At 40.7% G+C, this 26,586-nt stretch overlaps 1 protein-coding gene across 2 annotated transcripts in view; it reads left to right on the top strand.

Annotated features, from left to right (window-relative positions):
- The window catches only part of Mat89Ba (nucleolar protein 6 Mat89Ba), a 332,508-nt gene that overhangs the window by 254,095 nt on the left and 51,827 nt on the right, over positions 1-26,586 (top strand). For both annotated transcript variants that reach the window (XM_067137975.2, XM_067137976.2), the window contains one exon: positions 3,349-3,512. In XM_067137975.2, the coding sequence (XP_066994076.2) occupies positions 3,349-3,512 (164 nt within the window). The remainder of the gene's footprint in view (positions 1-3,348; positions 3,513-26,586) is intronic.

Genomic DNA, 26,586 nt, shown 5'->3' with positions numbered 1-26,586 from the left:
AGAAAGGGAAGGGCAGAGTCTGGGGATGGGCTGTTTATCAGGAATACAATTGCACGCAACATAGTTTTTGTTAGGCACGTAAATCGGTGATTGATGTGAGTAGATTTGTCAATTGGAGGAATTAGGATGAAAAATGTCTCAGTGTATTCACCATGTGAGGGTGCAGATGAAGATGAAGTTGAAAAGTTTTATGAAGCATTGAATGACATCGTGTTCAGAGTCAACAGCAAGGATAGAATAATGCTAATGGGCGATTTCAATGCGAGAGTTGGAAATAGAACTGAAAGATACTAAAGGGTGATTGGTAAATGTGGGGAAGCGTTTGCTGGACTTCTGTGCTAGTATGGGTTTAGCAGTTACGAATACATTCTTCAAGCATAAGGCTATTCACGGCTACACGTGGGAGGCTAGGGGTACCAGATCCATAATAGACTATATCTTAACCGACTTCGAATTCAGGAAATCTGTTAGGAATGTACAAGTTTTCCGGGGATTTTTCTATGATACAGACCACTATCTGATCTGTAGTGAACTAAGTATCTCTAGGCCTAGGGTAGAGAAAGTGAAATCTGTCTGCAAACGAATAAGGGTAGAAAATCTCCAGGACGAGGAAATTAGATATGATTAGTGAAAAGTTTTGAACAGTAGACAGTACGCAGGTTCAGGGTATAGAAAGAGAATGGGTGGCATACAGGGATGCTGTAGTAGAAAGAGCAAGGGAATGCCTAGGACCAACTGTGTGTAAAGATGGGAAAAGGTGAACATCTTGGTGGAATGATGAAGTGAGAGCAGCTTGTAAACGTAAAAAGAAGACTTATCAGAAATGGCTCCAAACAAGGGCCGAGGCAGACAGGGATTTGTACGTAGGTGAAAGAAACAGAGCAAAACAAATAGTTATTGAATCCAAAAAGAAGTCGTGGGAAGACTTTGGTAATAACCTGGAAAGGCTAGGTCAAGCAGCAGGGAAACCTTTCTGGACAGTAATAAAGAATCTTAGGAAGGGAGGGAAAAAGGAAATGAACTGTGTTTTGAGTAATTCAGGTGAACTCATAATAGATCCCAGGGAATCACTGGAGAGGTGGAGGGAATATTTTGAACATCTTCTCAATGTAAAAGGAGATCTTCCTGGTGGTGTTGCGAACAGCCAAGCTCACGGGGAGGAGGAAAATGATGTTGGTGAAATTATGCTTGAGGAAGTGGAAATGATGGTAAATAAACTCCATTGTCATAAAGGAGCAAGAATAGTTGAAATTAGACCTGAAATGGTGAAGGATAGTGGGAAGGCAGGGATGAAATGGCTTCATAGAGTAGTAAGATTAGGATGGAGTGTTGGTAAGGTACCTTCAGATGGGACAAAAGCAGTAATTGCACCTATCTGTAAGCAAGGGAACAGGAAGGATAGCAACAACTATCGAGGTATCGCATTGATTAGTGTACCAGGCAAAGTATTCACTGGCATCTTGGAAGGGAGGGTGCGATCAGTCGTTGAGAGGAAGTTGGATGAAAACCAGTGTGGTTTCAGACCACAGAGGGGCTGTCAGGATCAGATTTTCAGTATGCGCCAGGTAATTGAAAAATGCTACGAGAGGTATAGGCAGTTGTGTTTATGTTTCGTAGATCTAGAGAAGGCATATGACAGGGTATCGAGGGAAAAGATGTTCGCTATACTGGGGAACTATGGAATTAAAGGTAGATTATTAAAATCAACCAAAGGCATTTATGTTGACAATTGGGCTTCAGTGAGAATTGATGATAGAATGAGTTCTTGGTTCAGGGTACTTACAGGGATTAGGCAAGGCTGTAATCTTTCACCTTTGCTGGTCATAGTTTACATGGATCATCTGCTGAAAGGTATAAAACAGCAGGGAGGTATTCAGTTAGGTGGAAATGTAGAAAGCAGTCTGGCCTATGCTGACGACTTGGTCTTAATGGCAGATTGTGCCGAAAGCCTGCAGTCTAATATCTTGGAACTTGAAAATAGGTGCAGTTTGTATGGTATGAAAATTAGCCTTTCGAAGACTAAATTGATGTCAGGGGGTAAGAAATTCAACAGAATTGAATGTAAGATTGGTGATACAGAGCTAGAACTGGTCGATAATTTCAAGTATTTAGGTTGTGTGTTCTCCCAGGATGGTAATTTAGTAAGTGAGATTGAATCAAGGTGTAATAAAGCTAATGCAGTGAGCTTCCAGTTGCGATCAACAGTATTCTGTAAGAAGGAAGTCAGCTCCTAGACGAAACTATCTTTACATCGGTCTGTTTTGAGACCAACTTTGCTTTATGGGAGCAAAAGCTGTTAGAAGTAACAGACATGAATTTAGTGAGAATGATTGCTGGTACAAACAGGTGGGAACAATGACAGGAGTGTACTGAGAATTAGAAGGTAAATGCTAATTTACGAATGAACTCGATGGATGAAGCTGTACGCATAAACCGGCTTCGGTAGTGGGGTCATGTGCGGCTAATGGAGGAGGATAGGTTGCCTAGGAGAATAATGGACTCTGTTATGGAGGGTAAGAGAAGTAGAGGTAGACCAAGACGACGATGGTTAGTTAGACTCAGTTTCTAATGATTTACAGATAAGAGGTTTAGAACTACAGGTAAATTAGGCCACAGCACTAGTTGCAAATAGAGGATTGTGGCAACGTTTAGTACATTCACAGAGGCTTGCAGACTGAACGCTGAAAGGCAACACAGTCTATAATGGTTATGTATGTATAAGAACCTAAAAATGGTCTCTAACATCAAAATAGGCATTTAGAACTAAATAGAATTAATTAAAGCTGTTTACAACTTTTTTCTGTGACAAAATTAATTTCAAGCATGTGTGTGATAAGGGAAAAGAGAGGTTTTTGTCCAAATTCTGCTATCTACTGATTACTCACTTCACAGGATAGCACCTTATGATAAGTTGTAAGTGGTTTGACTTATGACCTTTATTTCATGCTCTTTTGCCATTGTAAGCTTGCAACCCGGTAAATTTTACATTGTATTGGTAAACTTACTCAAGCATCACTCTTGTGTACTATGGTCCGCTAAATTTAATGCAGGGATTAGGAATAACACAAGGAGAACGCGGAAAACAGATTCTGAGTGATTAGCGGGCATCCTGTATAAGCTTTAGATCGTCTTCTGTTTCTGCCAATAGGGTTGTATCACCAGCGCATCTCAAATTATGTATTGTTTTTCCTCCATACTTCACACCAATGGTGAGTTCCTCTAAATTTAGCTTCCACATAATTACTTCTGTTTATAGGTTGAGAACAAACGGAGAAAGAATGCTGCCCTGCATATCTGGATATTTTCTTAGAATACATAATTATAAATGCAAAATAATGTATTTTTCAGGATGGTTTTGTGTTCCGGTTGCGGGTTGCATATCAGCGGGAGATTGCTTTATTAAAACAAAAGATCACACCTGAGGGGCTGACAAAATTCCAGGATAGTGAAGAGTCTTCATATTTAGAAGAAAAAATTGTCTTCCTGCCTACAATTACTGGTGCACTCCATGGGTAAGTTAGAATGATGCACTTAATATTTATGTCCTATACCTTACATAAGTGTGAAATGCTTTCTGAAGAGTTAGTTTACATTTACAGTCTTTTACTGTGTGTTTCAGGTAAAGTCAAGTACAAATTACATTAATATTCAAAGTAATATTCTACGAACCTACTACTCTGGCGTAGCAGGGGGATAGGTGATACTCCCATGTTGCGCATCCCAGGTGGCGGATAGGGAGTCCTAACCGGCTTGCCGGCGGACTTGAGGGAAATAAAATACCTCTCGTGGACCAAACACACTACCCCCTGCGGGTGGGGGACGCACATGTAGAAACCACCCGCGGTATCCCCTGCCTGTCGTAAGAGGCGACTACAAGGGGCGACCAAGGGATGATTGAATTAGAACCATGAAACTACTCTTGATTCATACCATCATGCGGGGAACACCATGGGTTGCCTGTACTTGTGAGTAGTACCACTAAATTGGTACGAAATAGGTTTGTGATTAGTAGCAGTAAAGAGGCTGGCCTGGGGGTTTCCAGTACCCGTGCGTTGTACCCATGTGAGCAACACCGCGGGTCTGGGCGTAGCCTGTGAGTTGTACCGCTATATGAGCGGCACCGTGGGTCTGCGTTGCCTGTGATTAGTACCCACTATGTGAGAAACACCACGGGAATACCGGCGCCCATGATTAGTACACCTAGGTGGGGAACCTTATCGGTTTGTGTTGGCTCTGAGTGGCGCCATTTTGTGAGAAACACCATAGGTCTGCGTTCCCTGTACAAATTGCAATCCATGTGAATAGTACCATCTTCTGTGGAACACCGTGAGTCTTCGCTACGTTTGATTAGTACCCCAACATGACAAATGCCATGTTTCTACTTTACTCGTGACATGTTCCATTCTGTGGGGACTTAGACATGGATTTTGCACCCCTTTAGACACCAAGCATCATTGTGTTTTCTAAGTGGTCCCTTGGTCAGTAATAATATTATTTACAATCTTTTTTTGAGTCTGATCCACTGTTTTTTGTTTTTTTTGTTTTTTTGTTGAGTTCATGTCCACTTCATGACATTTTTCCATTTTATTTTGGTAAGTGGATGAATTTAAACTTTTTGTTATTTCATTTCGTACCCTTAGGGGCCGATGACCTCGATGTTAGGCCCCTTTAAATAACAAGCATCATCATTATCATCATCAAAGTAATATTCATCCTTGTCAACTTATAAACATGGCATAATAATGAGATGGGCCGACAACTCTGGGGGTCAGAAGGCTTTTTCCCAGGTTTCAATATAGCAATTATCTTAGTTTTCCCTGCATATTTTCAGAATCTTGTTCTGTTTTAGGCAGTTATTACAGAGTTCCACAAGCCATTTCAGTTGTTGTTGGTCCAAATTTCTTTATTTGCTCTATTCTTGTATGAGACGTGTTTTTTTAAAGTAAGGGCTGTTTTGTTGTAGACGCTAGTAGTTTGCGCGTCGCAACGAGCGCGTGTGTCGTGTGCCGGCATGCCTCGGAAACGACGGTGCTCAGTTGCAGCTCTGTTGCTAACCTGTATGGTTCTGTTCTGTTCTTGCTCAAATGTTCAAGATTATCGACTCGCCCGCCCCGTGTGAGGTTCGGTCAGTGATACGGTTTTTGTCAGCAAGGAACCTGCCTATGCTACAGATATTCACAGACAGTTTTGCGAAGTGTACGGTGCTAATGCTATGAGTAAAGGCAAAGTGCGTAAGTGGGTACGAGACTTCAAAGATGGCCATGACAACATCCATGATTAGGCCCGCTTCGGTTCGCCCATCTCTGATCATGTTGTTCATGTTGGTGGTCTGTACTGAACTTACCTAATTCAACCACACTTCATATTGTAAATTACATATTCATAAGATTCTTACTGCTTAGAAACATGTTTTAGGATTTCGCCAAATATTGTATATGCTTAATATGGCTGATGATGACCCCGAATTGGGTTGAAACTAGTCCCATGTAATGTAAATAACATTGTAAATACAACTTATTATTGAATAGGTGGAAAACTCTCCTGTGTATAATTTATATGTCATCTCTGATCAGACGATTTGGTGCCTCCAGTTGAAGTGAAGATCCGTGAGGACAGATGCTTCACAATAACAGCTCTCTTAAACGCCTTTCCTGACGTGTCTAGGTCAGTGCTTTACAAAATTATTTCTGAAAACCTAAATTTTAGGAAACTGTGCCCCCGTTGAGTCCCTAAACTCCTAACGGAGAACCACAAAAACAAGAGTGTTCGATGCCGTTTTTGACTCGTTATGCCGAAGAAGGTGATGACATGTTAAGTCAGATTGTAACGGGAGATGAAACATGGGTTTCGCATATCAAGCCCGAAGCAAAGCAACCGGACATGGAATGGAGAGACACTCATTCGCCTGTAGAGGTGAAGGCCAAACAGACTCTGTCCCAGCGCAAGATTGTGACGTCTGTGTTTTGGGATAGCCATGGTGTTTTGTTGGTCGACTTCATGCAACGAGGGACCACTATCAATGTGGAAGCATACGGCTAAACCTTGAGAAAGCTAAAAAAAAAAACTAAAAAAAAACAAAAAAAAACGGCTTGCTGACAAAGGGAATAGTCCTTTTCCACAACAATGCATGGCCTCGCACTGCAGCTCAGACCTGAGGGTTATTGGACACTTTTGGCTGGGAAGTTTTAGACCACCCACCCTATAGCCCTGACCTTGCGCCGAGCGATTACCATCTGTTTCGCCACCTCAAACATCACCTCAGCGGCAACCACTATAATGATGACGAAGTGAAAATGGCCATGAACTCTTGGTTATCGAAGCAGGCGGCAAGTTGCTATAAAGAGGGTATTCAAAACTTAGTTGTAAGGTATGATAAGTGTTTAAACAAACTTGGCGGCTATGTTGAAAAATAGAGTAAAGTATGGAGAATCTGCAAATCATTTTCAAACGGCCCTTACTTAAAAACATGCCTTGTATCATTTAATCCAGCTGCCTTGTTGTTCTTACTTTGTTGTATGGCCGTGTACAACTCATTTTGTGAAAATGGCTTTGAGAGCTCATTAGTTTCCAGATGTTCTTGTCTTTGAATTGTGGGTCCTTTACCTCGTTTATCTGTTTTACCATTTTTCAAAAGCTATTGAGCTATTTGATTTGGAGAAACATTTGCATGGGTTTTCTTTTGCGTTGGATCATTACTTAGTTGACGTAGTTATCTCCATGCCATATGACTGCTTGTGCTTTTGCACAGAAAAGCTAAGAACAATAAGGCTCAATACCGTCAGATACATGATCAAATCAGAAGAGAAATTAGAAAAGCAGAACAAAATTGGATGATTGAAAAATGCAGAAACATTGAGAATTTGGAAGAAAAAGATACCATCAGTATGCACAAAATTATAAAAGAAGTAACTGGAACTTTCAGAAGGAAATCTATTATAAATCATCATGACAAAATTAAGTTTTGGGAAGAATATATAGAAGAACTCTTCTATGATAATCGACCAACATAACTCCAGAGAATTACCTCATGATTGGCCAACTTATGCTTTCATTCCTCTTCCAAAAAACAACCCTTAAAAATGTGGTGAATATCGTCCCATTAGCCTAATGAGCCATTTGTTAAAACCTTTCTTGAAAGTTATCCATGCTTGAATAAGGAAGAAATGTGAGGAAAACCTGGATGATACACAGTTTGGATTGCAGAATGGATATGGAACTCATGAGACTATCTTTAGTTTAACGTCTCTTCTTCAAGAATGTTGGGATCAACAAAAGGGTGTTTTCACCTGTTTCGTAGATTATGAAAAGGCGTTTGATAGAGTAAAACATACCGAACCCTGTCAAAATACTGCAGCAAACTGGAATTGATGATGAAGATGTAAGAGTTATTGAAAACCTGTATTGGCATCAGAAGGCTGTGGTGAAGGTTGATGATGATACAACGGACTACTTAGAAATCTTATCAGATGTAAGGCTTTTCAGGCGTTTGCTCTATTAACCAGCGTTTCGTCTTAGGTCTGACACAAGACTCTTCAGAGTGGGATGTGTCAGACCCTACCCACTGACGCTGGGTGTATGCAGGTGAACTTATCAGAAGCCTATATAAAAGGCACAGTCTGAATACTGCATACGGGAGATAAATTTCCACAATGGAATTATTGCCCACCTAGCAATTCCGAATGGAAAATTCTAAATTCCCATGGAGGGAATTAGATATTTTTCACCAATAAAGCATGTCAAAATCATATCAGATGGCTTCTGATAAGTTCACCTGCATACACCGAGCGTCCGTGGGTAGGGTCTGACACATCCCACATCCCACTTTGAAGAGTCTAGTGTCAGACCTAAGACGAAACGCTGGTTAATAGAGCAAACACCTGAAAAGCCATACATCTGATATGTTTTTGACATGCTCTATTGGTGAAAAATATCTAATTCCCTCCATGGGAATTTAGAATTTTCCATGCTTAGAAATCTGACGAGGAGTTTGTCAAGGCTGTGTTTTGTCCCCGTTATTGTTTAACATCTATTCAGATGCCATATTTAAGGCAGCATCAGCTGATTTGGAAGTGGGAATTAAAGTAAATGGAGAACTAATAAGTAATTTGCGATGTGCAGATGACGTAATTCTTGCTAATAGTGTTGAAAGCTTGCAACTATTTCTGGACAAAATTCATATAGTTGGGGAAGAGATGGGTCTAATCATCAACATCCAAAAAACAAAACTAATGGTTTTCAGCAGAGGAAGAAATAATGCTACTCTGAAACTGAAAGACCAATAAATTCAACAAGTAAATAAGCTTAAATATCTTGGTTGATGGATAACGGATGATTTGAACCCAGACCTAGAAATTAAGAGCTGAATAGAAATTGCAAGATAACATTCAAGGAGATGAAGACATTATTGTGTGATGATGCATTAAATTTAAAACTTTGGCAGCGTATGATAAAATGTTATATTTGGTCTATTCTTTATGAGGTTGAAGCTTGGACATTAAAAGAGGCTACCATCAAAGGACTGGAAGTCTTAGAACTTTGGCTTCATAGAAAAATGCTCATAATCGAGCTCGATAGCTGCAGTCGCTTAAGTGCGGACAGTATCCAGTATTCAGGAGATAGTGGGTTTGAACCCCACTGTTGGCAGCCCTGAAGATGGTTTTCCGTGGTTTCCCATTTTCACGCCAGGCAAATGCTGGGGCTGTACCTTAAGTAAGGGCACAGATGCTTCCTTCCAACTCCTAGCCCTTACCTACGCATTGTCGCCGTAAGACCTATGTGTCGGTGAAGCAACTTGTTAAAAAATAAAAAATAAAAAGTACTGCTCAGAGTTATGTGGATTGGCTGTGCCACTAATGAACAAGTGTTTACCGAGAGCAGACTGCAAATAAGAACTGGTAACCACCATCAAATGCAGAAAAATTGCATACCTAGGGCATGTTTTATGTGGTGAAAAATACGCAGTTTTACATCTAATTGAAGGGCCATTACTGGATATTATAAATTTTCCAGTGAACTCATTCCTGGTTGCCAGCTTGAAAATTTATAATGTCCAATAACGAACCAACTACATTGGTATTATAAATTTATTCAGAACAAATATTTCAGGTTCCCTGTAGGAATCAATATCTTTATCATCTCTTAAAGATGTGTTGGAGAGAGCGTTGCTACCAGTGAACTTTTGGAGACACTGCAGCCATGTGGAGCAAATCTATAATATACATGTGTATATTTGTATCACATGTAATGTAGTATACATTTGACCGAGCTCGATAGTGCAGCCAGTATCCAGTATTTGAGAAATAGTAGGTTCGAACCCCACTGTCGCCGCTTCCTTCCCACTCCTAGCCCTTTCCTGTCCTATCATTGCCATATGACCTATCTGTATCGGTGCGACGTAAAGCAACTAGCAAAAAAAAAAAAAAAAAAAAAAAAGTATACGTTTGCTAGATAAAATTGTTGGCTAAGTGTTCATTGCTTCGTCATTCTTTGAATGATTCGACATGGCATTTGTTATTCATTAATTCCACGGTAGTAATTTTACATTGTGAAGTAGTATGGATAGATCCACGTAGTATAGTGGGGAGGTTGAGAAGAGGACAGTAGTCACTTTCATACAAAATCATCACTCTGAAACTTGGCCTTCAAAAGTATGTGCACACATCTGTGAACCAAGGAGGCGATTCATGTATATTAATGTCCTGGACCGACATGAGGAGCCCGACCAACCTTTGGGAATAGTTATTGGAAACTGGGAGGTCTCAAGGCGTCAGTCTGAAGAGGAAGGGTTTTTGTAATTAAGGTCGTTGCATTTGTCCTTACTAGACTAGGTGGAATTCTAGTAGCATCAGGCAGGGCCCATCAGACTATTACTTTGAAATCTGTTATGAGTGTATATATGTATATCAAAACAGAGTGTAGCTAAATTGTGTGTATATTTAATGTATCCACAAAGACACACATGAGATGCTGTCAGTTGGTTCAGTTATTTTATTTACATGTATTTACATATTAAACACACACATAACCTTGATCACTGCTGTCACAACAAAACATTCAATCACCAAGCCGCCATTTTGACAAAAGCCAATTGTTGCACATGGAGAATATAACCTTGGAACACAAATAAAACAGTCGACTGCTTAAAAGCATGTCCGCACGTGGTCACGAGCATAAGCTTGCTACACAACAACTCGCTTAACAGTAACTAACTTCACCGTCAAGATCGTCCCATTATATAGGTATCCTGGCCAGGCGTCCAGAAAGTTACATTACATTCTCGAAAACTCGAGAGTGAATAATACATAGATTATAATGTATGGAATATTCTCAATCGTTCTCGTGCCTATTACCATTCTGGAAGTTACAGTGTGTTTCACAATTATGGATTACAATTTATATATACAGGTAAGAATAAATTATAATATTAATTTGCAGGTATTAACATTAACTGAACTGATCTATATTTATATATATATATCACATGTTTCATGACATAGCCTCACATACAGCACGATCATATTGTATGTACATATGATATAATAATAATAATAATAATAATAATAATAATAATAATAATAATAATAATAATAATAATAATAATAATAATAATAATAATAATAATCATAAAATAATAATAATAATTCAAGCTCAATATCCTCATTAGTTACCCATGGGTGAGAGAACATTGTTTTCAAATTATACCTGTTATCACACTTGGGTCATATTGTACATTTGTAGTTTGTTGATTTTGGATTTATGAGTTTGTTTAAGCGGTAGGACGAGTTGGTCTCATCACTTGATGATTATTTTTTTTTGGTCTTATTTTGCTAGTGGCTTTACGACGCACCGACACATATAGGTCTTATGGCGACGATGGGATAGGAAAGGCCTAGGAATTGGAAGGAAGCGGCCGTGGCCTTAATTAAGGTACAGCTCCCAGCATTTGCCTGGTGTGAAAATGGGAAACCATGGAAAACCATCTTCAGGGCTGCCGACAGTGGGATTCGAACCCACTATCTCCCGGATGCAAGCTCACAGCCGTGCGCCTCTAACCGCTTGGCCAACTCGCCCAGTGTTTTGTTTGTTTCTGGAGTAAATTCAAATACTGAAACTTATGGTAAATCATCTTATTGGTGAAGTGAAAACCTGGCATACGTGATGCCATGCAAATAAAGGATTTGTTAAATTTTGTGGTACGATGGAGGGGAATTTGAAGGATAGTTTTTGTAAACCTATTATCTCTGTTCTATACTGACTTCATAGGTGTTTGGTAAAACATCCCTCCATCTGAAGGCAGCAGGGGGCAGCACCTTCCAGCTGGCCAGTGCGAGGAAAGGAAATTCACGTCCAGCATGAGGTTCGAGAACATGGCTAACTTTTTCTGTTTTACAATTTGCTTTATGTCGCACCAACATAGATAGGTCTTACGGTGACGATGGAATAGAAGAGGCCTAGGAGTGGGAAGGTATTGGTTGTAGCCTTAATTAAGGTACAGCCCCAGCATTTGCCTGGTGTGAAAATAGGAAACAACGGACAACCATCTTCAGGGCTGCCGACAGTGGGGTTTTAACCCACCATCTCTTGGATGCAAGCTCACAGTCGCACGCCCCTAACCGCACAGCCAGCTTGCCCGGTGGCTGACATTTTTAATGTTGCTACTCGGCTTACGTGAAATTAAAAAGCAGGAAGCTAAGTGTGCTTGGAAGAGCATTCTTTGACATCGTAGTTTATGTAACCTGGAGGCTGATTGATAAGCCATTAGGACACTTTTCATTTTGTTAAAAGATTAACAGTAACAACGCCAATGTTAACATTGGTGTTTTCATGCCCCGTACTTGTAGACATGGTATGGGCTTTTGGGCTTATGCTGGGTCAAGAAAACAAGGTGAAACTCTTTACGTTTCGCAGAGAACTTTGCTCCACGTCTTCAGAAGAAAATCTCGACTGTTCACGAGGAAGGCTTCTACAATAATAAAAGTTTGAATTTAAACGTAGTAATAGAAGTGTAAGTGGTACTTTCATTCATCACCAGATAGCTCACCGTACGCAGTACAGTGCTAGCATTTGAAGCGGAAGCTGACAGCACCATCAGAATCAGCCTGGGGTTGGTGGGGGGTGGGAGGGTGGGGAGGACCTATCTGTGTCGGTGCAACTGGTTTACACACAATGAAAGTATGACTCTGACACAAGCCGGGAAACCTTCATAATTGTAGAAGCCTTCTTTGTGAACAGTCAAGATTTTCTTTTGAAGACGTGGAGCGAAGTTCTCTGCAAAACGTAAAGAGTTTCACCTTGTTTTCTTGACATGCCATAAGCCCGAAAGATCATGTCTACAATATCAACACTAGATTCAAAAGGGTAAATAAATTGTTCAATCCTATACATATTCTAAGCAATAAAGTTATAATGCTGGCCTGTGTCCGTGGAATGTTTCTTGCAAAATGTAACCTGTTTAGTGGTGTGCTTGCTGTAGCGAATAAGTTAAGTGTAGAATCTCCACATTGGTGACCCCGATTTGATCTGATATTGTGTGATAAGTTTTTGGCCCTAAAGTCAGTGCTTCTCATATGCTATTGACTTCACTATGGAGCAATTCCAAGAGTAAAGTCGCCTCCTACAACAACAATTCCAGCAGTGAATGCTGCAATCTTCACCCTCGCAGGTTAGTACTCTAATGAACTGTGTTAGAGGTAAGATACCTGTTTCCTGGCCAGACAAGCCGGTGCTATGGTTCGCTCAGACGGAAGCACAGTTCAATGAATCCGGTATCACACAAGATGCAACAAAATATGCATACATTGTTTCCCATCCGGACGGTCGCTATGCCACCGAAGTTGAAGGTATCATTACGAACCCTCCGGCACAAAATGCATACAGAATTTATTCGTCATCTTTCCCTGTCGGAAGAACAAAGTGTTCATCGACTGTTCATGGAAAAAGAGCTCAGTGACCATAAGCCATCCCAATTCTTACGACACCTTATATCGCTCGCGGGCAGCACACAAGTACAGGGCAACCTCCTGAGACAGTTATTGATACAGTGCCTGCCGTCACAAGTACAGGCCATTTTACAAACGTACAGTTAGATTCCATTAAATTAGGTTGCCGTCCTTTTCCACCGCTTTTCACACTGTAAACATGCCGCCAGTTAGTGGAGGTCGAGTCAGCTCACAAAGAGGATAGATGAACTCTTACACTGAATAGCAGCACTGCAAACTTCCTTTCACACTCGCTCTCATTCCCAGGATTGGCCAACTTTCTTAGCAACAGCTGCAGGTCTTCTCAGACAGCTGGTGCACAGGTTGTCAGCTATTACCATCGCTGCTTCTGCAGAAAGGCTCAGAAATGTGAATAATCTGTAGCTTTCAATCAAACTCCAACGGCAACCAGTGACTGCGGTAAATGGTTGCCCAACGGATGGATATTGCCTCTTTAGCACAGCCAAGAACAGCAAACATGAATTACTGATCGACACTGGGTCGGATTCATGTTTCTTCCCGCATAATTTCCTACAGGGACTTTACCATCAGACCAGTTACAAATTCACTGTTGCTAATAATTCCACAATCTACACATATGGGACTCTGCATTTAAGACTGAACCTTGGGCTTTGACAAGAACTTTCATGTAAATTTGACATTGCCGACATTGCACTTCTCATCATAGAGTCAGATTTCCATGCCTATTGCCATCTTTTGCCAGACTTTTGCAACAAATAGTTGGTGAATGGCATCAAAGGTTTATTAGTGAATGGCTAACCTGTGAACCGTCTACAGCCCAGTATAAAGGCCCTGAATGTATAGACTACATTTCACGAAATCTTAAAGGAATTTCTTGAACTTGCTTGTTGATCTGGAGCTTTGAGAGAAGTACACCATTCTACGGTACATTTCATTTGCTTTACACCGGGACCACCTGTCTCCTGCCGAGGTCGTCATCTTGCCCCGGATTGTCTCCAGACTGCTAAGAAGGAGTTTCATATCATGCTTCTGAAAGGTGTAGCATGATGCTCTAAAGGTCCTTGGTCGTCACCGCTCCATTTGGTACTGAAGAAAGACAAAGGCTGGTGGCCCTGTGGAGATTATATCGCCTTAAACTCTAGGACCATTCCTGACATATCCATCTTGGCATCTCCATGATTTCAGTCATCAGCTCTGTGAATGCACCATTTTCTCTGTTTGGTCTTCTCTACGAGTCCTGAAGAACATGGGCACTATCTGCGAGCTCTCTTCCACTGCCTCTCTGAGTATGGAATCCTGATCAATGCTACCAAGAGTGTTTTAGCATCCCCAGATGTCATCTTTCTTGGATATGAAGTCTCCGCCACAGGGACACAACCACTGCCGGAACGCATCACAGCTGTACAGAATTTTCCTCTCCTGAAAACTGCACGTGATCTCAGACGTTTCGTGGGAATGATCAGTTTCTACCGTTGCACCGTCTCCCACGTCCAGGATGCTTGGCGTCGAAGAAATCCACGAATAGGTTCGGTAGGCATCTCAAGGTAAACGTCATATATAAAAAAATTATATATATTTTTTAACGTGGATCCAAATATAAGATAAATACGATTACTCACGCCTTAGTTCAAACGCATTTGATGGACCTCTCCACTGATATTCGAATGTAACGATGAATATCCAAGATGTAATTGCCTTAATCTAAACTTACATACTATACCAACGATCTTTAAATAATGTCAAGGTTTATCTTACAAACTAATATTTATTCAAGAGAAAAAGTAAATTAATATGATGGATAAAGAAGTTTGTTGACGTCTCAGTTGAAAAATCCCAAATTAATTAAATCTGAACATTATTCTTGAATTATTCATATGTAATCCTTTTTAAATTGTATAACTTTAAATAATCATTATTGAGCACAACGTTTAATTTAACTTCACCTTGGCATGAAAAGAAATAATGAATAACAACGAATATTTACAAATTTGCATAGGTAGGGATCATTTAAATTATATAGTCTTGTAGATGATAATGTCTTTCATTATAATTATAATCTATTTTCTTTATCACAATAATGAAAATCTTTGCATTTTCTTCAAGGTTTCTTAAGTCAGACATATGCTGAATATCCCTATGTAGCTTTCAATGGCTACAGTTTATTTAAAATTAACTAATTATTATCTAACAGTCAATTGAATAATTATTCCAACATGTAACTTTGTGAAATTCAATTACAGTGAAACTCTGTTAAGGAGTTTTTCAAGGGACTGAAAAAAAAAAAAAAAAAAAAAAAAAAAACACTTCTTAAGCAGGAAAATTCTTAAAAGGGGTAATGCCCAAAAACTTATTCTCTACTTTGAAATACACTGACTGACAGAGCAAATGCAACACCAAGAAGGAGTGGTCAGAACTTTATGCCAATTGCAGGGTAGACTGACGTCACTGAGGTATGCTCATGATGTGAAATGCGCCGCTGTGCTGCGCACATAGCGAACGATAAATGGGACACGGCGTTGGCGAATAGCCCACTTCGTACCGTGATTTCTCAGCCGACAGTCATTGTAGAACGTGTTGTCGTGTGCCACAGGACACGTGTATAGCTAAGAATGCCAGGCCGCCGTCAACGGAGGCATTTCCAGCAGACAGACTACTTTACGAGGGGTATGGTGATCGGGCTGAGAAGGGCAGGTTGGTCGCTTCGTCAAATCGCAGCCGATACCCATAGGGATGTGTCCACGGTGCAGCGCCTGTGGCGAAGATGGTTGGCGCAGGGACATGTGGCACGTGCGGGGGGTCCAGGCGCAGCCCGAGTGACGTCAGCACGCGAGGATCGGCGCATCCGCCGCCAAGCGGTGGCAGCCCCGCACGCCACGTCAACCGCCATTCTTCAGCATGTGCAAGACACCCTGGCTGTTCCAATATCGACCAGAACAATTTCCCGTCGATTGGTTGAAGGAGGCCTGCACTCCCGGCGTCCGCTCAGAAGACTACCATTGACTCCACAGCATAGACGTGCACGCCTGGCATGGTGCCGGGCTAGAGCGACTTGGATGAGGGAATGGCGGAACGTCGTGTTCTCCGATGAGTCACGCTTCTGTTCTGTCAGTGATAGTCACCGCAGACGAGTGTGGCGTCGGCGTGGAGAAAGGTCAAATCCGGCAGTAACTGTGGAGCGCCCTACCGCTAGACAACGCGGCATCATGGTTTGGGGCGCTATTGTATATGATTCCACGTCACCTCTAGTGCGTATTCAAGGCACGTTAAATGCCCACCGCTACGTGCAGCATGTGCTGCGGCCGGTGGCACTCCCGTACCTTCAGGGGCTGCCCAATGCTCTGTTTCAGCAGGATAATGCCCGCCCACACACTGCTCGCATCTCCCAACAGGCTCTACGAGGTGTACAGATGCTTCCGTGGCCAGCGTACTCTCCGGATCTCTCACCAATCGAACACGTGTGGGATCTCATTGGACGCCGTTTGCAAACTCTGCCCCAGCCTCGTACGGACGACCAACTGTGGCAAATGGTTGACAGAGAATGGAGAACCATCCCTCAGGACACCATCCGCACTCTTATTGACTCTGTACCTCGACGTGTTTCTGCGTGCATCGCCGCTCGCGGTGGTCCTACATCCTACTGAGTCGATGCCGTGCGCATTGTGTAACCTGCATATCGGTTTGAAATAAACATCAATTATTCGTCCGTGCCGTCTCTGTTTTTTCCCCAACTTTCATCCCTTTCGAACCACTCCTTGGTGTTGCATTTGCTCTGTCGGTCAGTGTACATGTGAAACACACAGCCAAGAGATTTCCTTGTTTGTGAACAATACCGAAATAGGCCGATATATAAGAGCTGCTAGCAAAAAGCCACAATATAAAAATTTGATTATCATGATAATATTTTTAGAGATAAAGTAAAATAATTGAACATATCATATTATAAATATATTTGATAAGAGAAGGGAACATATTATAGAAAACCTTGCACAAGAGATAAGAAGAAATACTAAGAACTAAACGGGAACTGTACATAATGTAAATTCTGTACTGCATTAGACATTAAATACATTTTCAAACACAAAAGTCTAGGCTCCTACTTGGAAAAGAAATTGTCCAGGGTTGACTGTTTCAGGTTTTTACTGCATTCTTGAAGTATAAACCTCTCCATTTCCCACATTGCCTTTATGTGTTCTGAGGCACACTGGCTGAATGTTCCATAAACCGCCTCAGTTTTTCAAGGCAGATGCTTGCCTCACTGCAAGATGGTCTTGGGGGATTATCTTCCTCAATCTTCTTCTTCTTCTTCTTCTTCTTCTTCTTCTTCTTCTTCTTCTTCTTCTTCTTCTTCTTCTTCTTCTTCTTCTGCCTGAATTTCCTTGCAGATCTGATTGATGGCCTGCTCCTCGCAAGTGATTACCATTACATAAAATCAGCTTCATGGTCCGTATCGCACTTCAATAGATTGAATTGGGTGATTACCATATCATCATTGGCATTGAAGTCGTTGGAACTACTGGTAATCCCCATCTTCTCGTGTATAGTTTTCCAGCACCTAGGCTGTTCATCGCCAACTTTCATAACAATGCTGTTGGTACCACCACCAAAGCCTGCTTTCTTGAAGCAATTTGCTATTATTACAGGCTCTACTGAATCCCATGATGAGGCAATGAAATGCATTGTGTCCAAAAGAGATGGTTTGTAGATAGATTTGCCTGCTTCCATGCGTAGCAGCATATGGCGCACAACTGATTTTTGGTACCTCTGCTTCAATACCTTATCGATTCTTTGGTCCATGGGCTGTAGTACCGATGTAGTATTCCGTGGAAAAAATTCTATCTTGTTGTTCCTTAAATGTGGGGCCATTCCTATGAGCACGGGCAGTGGTCTGTAAACACTACAATCTTCCTGTTCTGGCTCCCCATTTTTGCATCTAATGCCTGCATATACTCTTCAAACAGGGAACTTGTCATCCAAGCTGACTTGTTGCTGGTGTACTTGCACGCTTAATTCCTGACATTTTTTAAACAACGTGGCTTCCTAGACTTCCCTGTCATCAGTTGAAGTAATTTTGCAGTTCCTTCCATATTAGCACCAACCATTACTGTAACTCGCACTTTACTTAATTTTACCCTGTGACAAGATTCTCCTTCCAAAACTAGAGACATATCCGGAATAAGCTGGTAAAAAAGTGCAAATTCATCGTAAAAACGTTGTAGGGTTTACTTATTTTAGCAGGTAGAACCATTTCCTTCCACACTTCCCTTTCCGCGCACTTACACTCTCTGCTTCGCCACAAATTGTTTTGTAAACAATGCCGGCTCGATTTTTAAAGCAGCCCAGCGACCTGTTCGATGCGGTAAAAGGTACCCTTAATTTGCATGCAATTTTTCGGCTTTCTCCTTCTTAATAGTCCCACTGAAAGGTATGTTTAAACTTAGCCGCTGTTTAAACCATATTAGCAGAGCTTGTTCTATTTCATCGTACTTTTCATATTTAACTTCCTTGCAATTTGCTGAAGTATTCCCTGCAGAAGCAAAGATCTCTTCTTTCTTCGCTATAATGCCGTTCAAAGTAGACGGCGGCATCTCCAGCTCCTTTGCCAAAGCAACACGGGAAAGTGTAGATGACTCCACTTTCCTTATAATCTCCACTTTGTCTTTTATTAGTGCCTTTCGCTTGATCTCTTTTCTCTGAGTTCTGCTAATTTTTGCTTAAAACGTTTCTGCGTTGATATTACAAGTGCAACTAACTTCACTGACTCATATTCATACTAATTACGACGCTACACTATGCTTGGCAATCTGTAGCCTAGGCTTACAAGACGCAAAGACAAGACGTGTACTACAGTTTGTTAGCATGTGCTTTCTCTCTTCCTCACTACCCCGACACCTGCTTCAAGCATAACCACAGCAAATGGGAAATCTGGCAACTTATTCTTAGAGATTCTTAGAACCTATGCCTAAATCGCCCCTGCATTCCTACTGGTTGTCACGGCAACAGGCGTAGTTTCTGGCTGTTTCGCAAGTACCGCATGGCCAAGCCAGTATTGAGTTTATTTTCCTGCTTCAATCCTCTTCATGCTATAGGTAATGAAGAAAAGAAACACAGGTTCGAAGTTGCAGAAATGAGTGCATGGAAAAGTATCTGGGGTATTACGTGGGAGTGATAAAGGCGCAGTAGCAATGCTAGCACATCTAAACGTAAACAGTTTCTTTTCCCGCGAGAATTTTATTTCATGTCTCCTCATCCTTGTGCTACGCTCTAATAATGCGATGTAATAATTACGAGTGACACGATAATACAATGTTTAGCTCGTATAAAGGTAAAATTAAACATAACTTTCAATTTTATGCCAACACGTGGTATTGCAATGCCTCTGTGTGCCTTCCACCTACACCTAGTTGGCTATCAACATTCGTTCAACTTCGTAGACGATCGGGATCTTTTGGCCGGCTGTTTGGCGGCATGTGTATTAGCTGGCTGCTGGCAAGTCGTCTGTTTCCTGCATAGAGTCGGGAAGTTGTTTTTGTTCATCTCACTAATAATAGACACAGATAATCTTATCAGTTTAGTTCAAAAACGTAATTTCCCCTATGACAGGATCCATAAGTATTATGGCAACAACAACGTAAGAGAGAATGCCTGGAAGGAGATAAGCAAGGAAATGAAAAATCAAACAGGTTAGAATATTCAATTTTGTGGTAGATTATGTTGTGGACAAATACACTTTAACGTTTTTAATTAATGTTTAGACCACCTCGATTAACGACTTCACCCTGTCGTGGCCTGCACATTACTGCATTAAAGTTTTATCAAACCATCCATTGCGTGCTTTATGTTTCCCATGTAGAATCCCATATGATTCTATTCTGCTAGATGGAACGGTGGAGTGGAAATTTCAACTGATGGGTTTGATTCGATTCCACAAGGTGAGAGTGAGCATCTGGTGTCCGTGTTGTCATAGCATGATGCCGTATGGGCATGGCAAGCCCGCACAGGTTCCGTGATACCAAAGACACACCGAGAGCGCGTGAACGGTCTAATACAGTTTGCAACTTGCGCGGAGACTGGAGGGTTCTAACCATGGGCTGCTTTGAGCGGACGTTTTCTATCTCAAGGGGCTCTAAAATCTGAACTGTTTAACCAGGAAATATATTTACAACAGAACACTTTAAATGGGAAATATATACATATATCTTAATACAACTGATCAAGGGACCAAGAATATCACACTTCATAGGCGGGAAAACTTCTTATGCGGGAACTTCTTAACCGAGTTTCACTGTAATAATACCAATATAAATGGTCCGTTATTGGACATTATAAATTTTCCAGCAAACTCATTCTTGGTTGGCAGCGTTTCGCCCTCGTGTGCTAGGGTGGGCTCATCAGTTGGTACCTAGCACACCTACCAATATGCTGGCTAGTGCATACCATGGAGGCCACTGCGTAGGCTAACTGGAGCCACCGGCAGTGCCAATGCACTAAGAGACTTTGTCTCATTATCAAAAATTGATGCCTGCCTGGCCATCAGATGATATAGATGTTGATTCCCATAGGGAATCTGAAATATTTGTCCTGAATGAGTAAATTTATAATACCAATATAAATGGTCCGTTATTGGACATTATAAATTTTATAAATTTTATAAATTTTTGGAAAATTTATAATGTCCAATAACGGACCATTTATATTGGTATTATAAATTTACTCATTCAGGACAAATATTTCAGATTCCCTATGGGAATCAACATCTATATCATCTGATGGCCAGGCAGGCATCAATTTTTGATAATGAGACAAAGTCTCTTAGTGCATTGGCACTGCCGGTGGCTCCAGTTAGCCTACGCAGTGGCCTCCATGGTATGCACTAGCCAGCGTATTGGTAGGTGTGCTAGGTACCAACTGATGAGCCCACCCTAGCACACGAGGGCGAAACGCTGCCAACCAAGAATGAGTTAGCTGGAAAATTTATAATGTCCAATAACGGACCATTTATATTGGTATTATAAATTTACTCATTCAGGACAAATATTTCAGATTCCCTATGGGAATCAACATCTATATCATTTCACTGTAATATCAAGTATAGGAAATACTGTAGATGAAAATTCTAAATTATTCAGTCATAAAATGTTTCTGAAAAAAATTAGTGACCATATATATATATGTCAATAACTATCTGCCATTACTTGTTATAACCAGGGCTTTTTCTCTGGCGGAATGCATCGGAATGGCGTTCCGGAACCTCTTCGTGGATACAAAAATTTCTAAAAAATATTTAGACTTCAAATATGATTTTTTTTTAAGGTTAAAGAATTTTTAAAATATTCTTTTTACTGTTCCCACGCTAAATGACCTTAATTGAAAAGGAAATATTGCATATCGCCGTGTTATTTCGAGAATCGAAATGAATTGAAATCGAAAACATTGTTCTGGTTTGCGGGCAGCATGGATATACAGTATTCGTTCTTGTTCTTTTCTTGCTTGCCGGGCTGAGTGGCTCAGACGGTTGAGGCGCTGGCCTTCTGACCGCAACTTGGCAGCTTCGATCCTGACTCAGTCCAGTGGTATTTGAAAGTGCTCAAATACGTCAGCCTCGTGTCGTTAGATTTACTGGCACGTAAAAGAACTCCTGCGAGACTAAATTCCCGCACCTCGGCGTCTCCGAAAACTGTAAAAGAGTAGTTAGTGGGACGTAAAGCAAATAACATTATTATTATTATTACTTTCCTTGCTCACTTTGTATCTGTTTTGTATATTGGTCCCAGTTCTAGTTACGTTTCATTTGGATTGCCCTCAATATAGAGTACTGTTGTTCATTGATGTGGATAATTGCCTGTGTTTGTTGCATTCTCAGCCGTAGTTTGTAATACTTCTTACGCGGCAATAGACATAACCTAAATCTGTCGACCACGAGGCGAGAATGAAAAGAATTTCAGAATATTTTTGTGTGCCTACCACCAAACGCAAAAATTGCCCAAGCAGTTCGTCAGTCCATCAAGCTGTCCGACTCGTTGGCTGAACGGTCAGCGTACTGGCCTTCGGTTCAGAGGGTCCCGGGTTCGATTCCCGGCCGGGTCAGGGATCTTAACCTTCATTGGTTAATTCAAATGGCCCGGTGGCTGGGTGTTTGTGCAGTCCCCAACATCCCTGCAACTCACACACCACACATAACACTATCTTCCACCACAATAACACGCAGTTACCTACATATGGCAGGTGCCGCCCACCCTCATCGGAAGGTCTGCCTTATAAGGGCTGCACTCAGCTAGAAATAGACACACGAAATTTAAAAAAAATCCATCATGCTGGAGTATCATCAAACTCAAGTGTGGAACTTGAAGCAACAGATGTGTCGACGAGTTCCATAACGGTCTGTAAAGTACAAAGTGAATTTCAAAGTCTGTGGCCTAGTTGTTGGACTGTAGAACAAAAGAACAATTTTGTAAAGAGAAACGATTGGTTGTATTTTCATGGCGGCAAGTTAGGTTGCCTAGTGTGCAAAAAAGTTGGAAGTTTAGGTGTACAGAAGAATGTGGGTATGCGACTATCAAAAGAGTGGATAAACTGTGAAATTGTGTCTTGTGGAGAAAATCGTAAACAGAAGCTAACATCTCTCAGGAAAAAGATTTTTGACCACAAAGAAAGTGCTGGACATAAAAGTGCTAATAAAATAACTGAATAAGGGAAAAATAAAAAACTTGAGACACTATGTCTAAAGTCGTCATTAGAGAGAGAAAAGGAAATTACTTGCAAAGTATTTCGTACTGTTTATAAGGTGGCAAAGAAGAACCAGTCTTTCTACAATTTTGAAACTGAAATTGATTTACAAGAATTGAATGGTATTGATTTGGGGAGAATTTTGCATTCAAGTAATGCCTGTATAAATATAGTAAACCACATAGGCAGTGAAATGAGAACAAGATTGATAAAAAATGTACTTGATTTAAAGAGCAAGTTCTCTCTTATTTTTGATGAATCAGCTGCTGTAAGTCAAAAGTCTGTTCTGATAGTATATGTTCGCACCTACATTGAAAAAATAAAAATGGCAGAACTGGTCAACCTTTTCGTTGATTTGAGTTAGATGATGTAACAGTAAATGGAATTTACAAAAGCTTGATGTCTTCTATAGGAGCAGTAGGGTTCACAGAAGATTTTCTGAAGGAAAATTTAGTTTCACTGATTTGTGATGGTGCCACAATAATGTTCGGAGTACGTGGAGGAGTTTCAAAACTTTTCGAAGACAGATTTCCTGCCATTGTTTTGTGGCATTGTACTAGCCATAGACTGGAATTATCAGTACACGATGTTGTAAAAGACGTTTCTGGCATCAATAGATTTAAGAGTTTTATGGACAAATTATATGTTATGTATCATGTCTCTCCTAAGAATGCAAGGCAGCTCCAGTCTTGTGCAGCTACACTGGAGATGCAGATTTTAAAAATTGGAAGAATTCTGTCCACAGGGTGGGTTGCATCCAGCTGTAGAACTGTTTTGGGTGTTTGGCAGGATTTTGAAGCACTGGTACTTCATTTTGAAAGAGGTAAATCAGAAGATGGTTGTGACAGAAAGGAAAAATGCACTTATGAAGGTCTTCACAGGAAAATAACACCTATGGAATTTATTTTGGATCTGGGATTAATTTGTGATGCTTTGCAAGAATGGTCTGAACTAAGCTTATATCTGTAGGAGAGAAATGCTGATCTTTACAAAGCCCACAGCAAGATTGAGTGTCTTGTTGATATTTGTGAGAAGAGGAGGTCTGTCCCAGGGCCTTACTATCAGAAAGCTCTAGAGGCAGCTGCAAATCTACAGTTTAAGGGTGTTCCATTGCATAAGAAAAACGTAATTTATAAACCACCAATCTCCCCTAATGCGTTCTACGAACAACTTAAAACTTCTCTACAGAAGAAGATACTGAACTGTCAAGATGTGCAAGAGTTCTGGATTCTGAGAATTGGCTGGCAAACTCAAGAGAAAATCTTCTGTATGGAGAAGCAGAAATAGGCACACTGGCAAAAAGATTCCAACTGAATGAAAGAGAAGCTATTCGAGCCTTCAGAGATCACCTGCAATCCAGAGAAGAAATACCCAGGGAACTTTCTCGGGGTTGGAGGACTCTCAACACAATAGCTATATCTTCAAGTGAGTGTGAAAGGGGATTTTCTCAGATGAACTTGATTGTGACTCTAGAAAGATCATCTTTGTCAGTGAAAACCATTACCTCATTACTATTTTTACGTTTGACGGTATTTGATCCAACGAAGTATGTCAAAACTTAGTTGTTACGAGGTCGTCATTCAGCCATAGATACAAAAAGCAAGACCAGAAAACGAATTGAGGAGGATGATAACATGTCAAAAATTTGGAAATTGTTTTGAATTCCGTGTAAGTAGGTTTCGATGAAAATTACATGCTTTCTTAAATGTTCAGTAAATCTTATGTCGTCTTCCTTAATTTCCCTCCTGTGAGTTCCGGCACCTCTTTTTCCAGAAAAAAAAAAAGCCCTGGTTTTAACCAATTACTACAAGGTAAGAGTAAGAATCTGTCATTGAAATGTACCTTAAATCGAATAATTGTAGGTATCAGGACTTATTTTTGAAGATAATGCCCTATCAATGTTCCTCGAGTCTCGAATTTATGCTGCCATTTATCATACTATGGATAACTGACCATTTAAGTATCATTATTGCCTCGGTAATATATTATAGATCCGTGTCTGCATCCATAGATTCTCTTATCTTATCACCATTTCCTTCATTTTATCTATATCATTGCAACATTATTATTATTATTATTATTATTATTATTATTATTATTATTATTATTATTATTATTATTATTATTATTATTATTATTATATATATATAATTCGCTGGGGCCATCAAAGACCACGTTAAGTCTTGTTGCATTTGACACTGAACTTGGCCTTCTTTAGGGCCCAAATTTCCCTCATTCTTTGTGAGTGGGCCTGCTTACGCTCCTCTGCCCAAGGGGCACCGTGTCTTTTCTTCGGTTGCTCGTCTCGGTTTAGCCCGTTCGTCAATATTTTCTTGCGGAAGAGATCTCTATTGAGGGCGTCTTCAGCTGAGATATGTAGCATTTGCAGGTCTTCTTTGGTATTTCTAAACCAGGGAATTGTTGTTTTGGGGTTTGAATCAAAAAAGTGAAAGATTTCTTTAGGTAACTTTCTTCCGTCCATTCTTTTCAGATGACCATAAAATCGTGCCCGTCTTTTTCTGATTGTGTCGGTAATTTTCTCTATTTTGCTGTAGACTTCCTTGTTCGATCTCTTTTGATGGATTCCATTTCTGTACTTTGATCCCAAGATTCCTCTCACAATTTTGCTTTCTCTTTTCTCCAGTTCTTCAAGGAGTCCTTTGTTGGCTTTGAGAGACAGGGTTTCGGCTGCATATAGAACTACTGGCTTCAGAACTGTTTCATAGTGACGTATCTTGGTGTTTTGGGAAAGGCATTTTTTGTTGTAGATTGTGCGGGATGTTTGGTAGGCTATTTCCAGTTTGCGTACTCGCTCCTGAAGTGCTTCTTTGTCCAGTCCATTTTTCATGATGATCTCACCCAGGTATTTGAATTTGTCTGCTCGGGTGATGTCCCCGTATTTTGTATGGAATTTTGGTGGAGCCTCTTTGATGTTAGTCATTACTTCTGTTTTCTCAAACGATATCTGCAAACCAGTTTGTTCAGCAATTTCCTTTAAAATTTCAACTTGAGCTCTAGCGGTTTCTATGTCGGTTGAGAGAACATCGGCAAATGCTAAGCAGTCTGTTGCGATCGCCTTGGATTTGGTTCCTATTCTCAATGGACTGTAGTTGGTTTCCTGTAATCTCACCCGCCAGGTTCTGATGATCTTTTCAAGAACACAGTTGAAGAGTATCGGGGATAGCCCATCACCTTGTCGGACTCCTGTTTTGATGTCAAAGGAATGCGAGAGACATCCGTGGAACTTCACCTTGGATTTTGTATCGGTCAGGGTGGCTCTAATTAATGCCAGCAGTTTCAAATCAACTCCAAATTCATTTAAGATGTTTAGCAGGACTTCCCGGTCAATGGAGTCGTACGCTTTCTTAAAGTCCACAAAGACAGACACATACTGCTTGGACCTTAGTGTACAATATCTGATGATCGTTTGGAGATTTTGGATCTGTTCAGCTGTTGAGCGACCTTTTCTGAACCCTCCTTGGTATTCACCTATTTGATGTTCGACTTGTGCCTCCAAACGCTCCAGGATGGCAAGTGATAGAATTTTGTAAGTCACGGGTAGCAAAGATATTCCTCTGTAGTTGTTGATGTTCTTCATGCTGCCTTTTTTGTGTAATGGATGGATCAAAGCTATTTTCCAATCTTCGGGTAGGGTCTCCTTGTTCCAAATTTCTTCTATTTGCTTTTGCAAGATATCAAGTGATTCTTCTGGGGCATATTTCCATAGTTCTGCTACTACTGAGTCTTCCCCTGGCGCTTTGTTATTTTTGAGACGGGCAATGTGGCGCTTGATTTCATCTCTGTTGGGTGGTCTGGAATCTGGGTACCTGAGTAAGGGTTCCTTGGTCTCAATGGCGCTTTGCGGTTTAGAGCAATTAAGTAAATTCTTGAAGTAATCTGCCAG

Source organism: Anabrus simplex, chromosome 1 (assembly GCF_040414725.1).
Source record: "Anabrus simplex isolate iqAnaSimp1 chromosome 1, ASM4041472v1, whole genome shotgun sequence".
Classification (NCBI taxonomy): Eukaryota; Metazoa; Arthropoda; class Insecta; order Orthoptera; family Tettigoniidae; genus Anabrus; species Anabrus simplex.
This window is presented reverse-complemented; position numbering and strand designations above follow the sequence as displayed.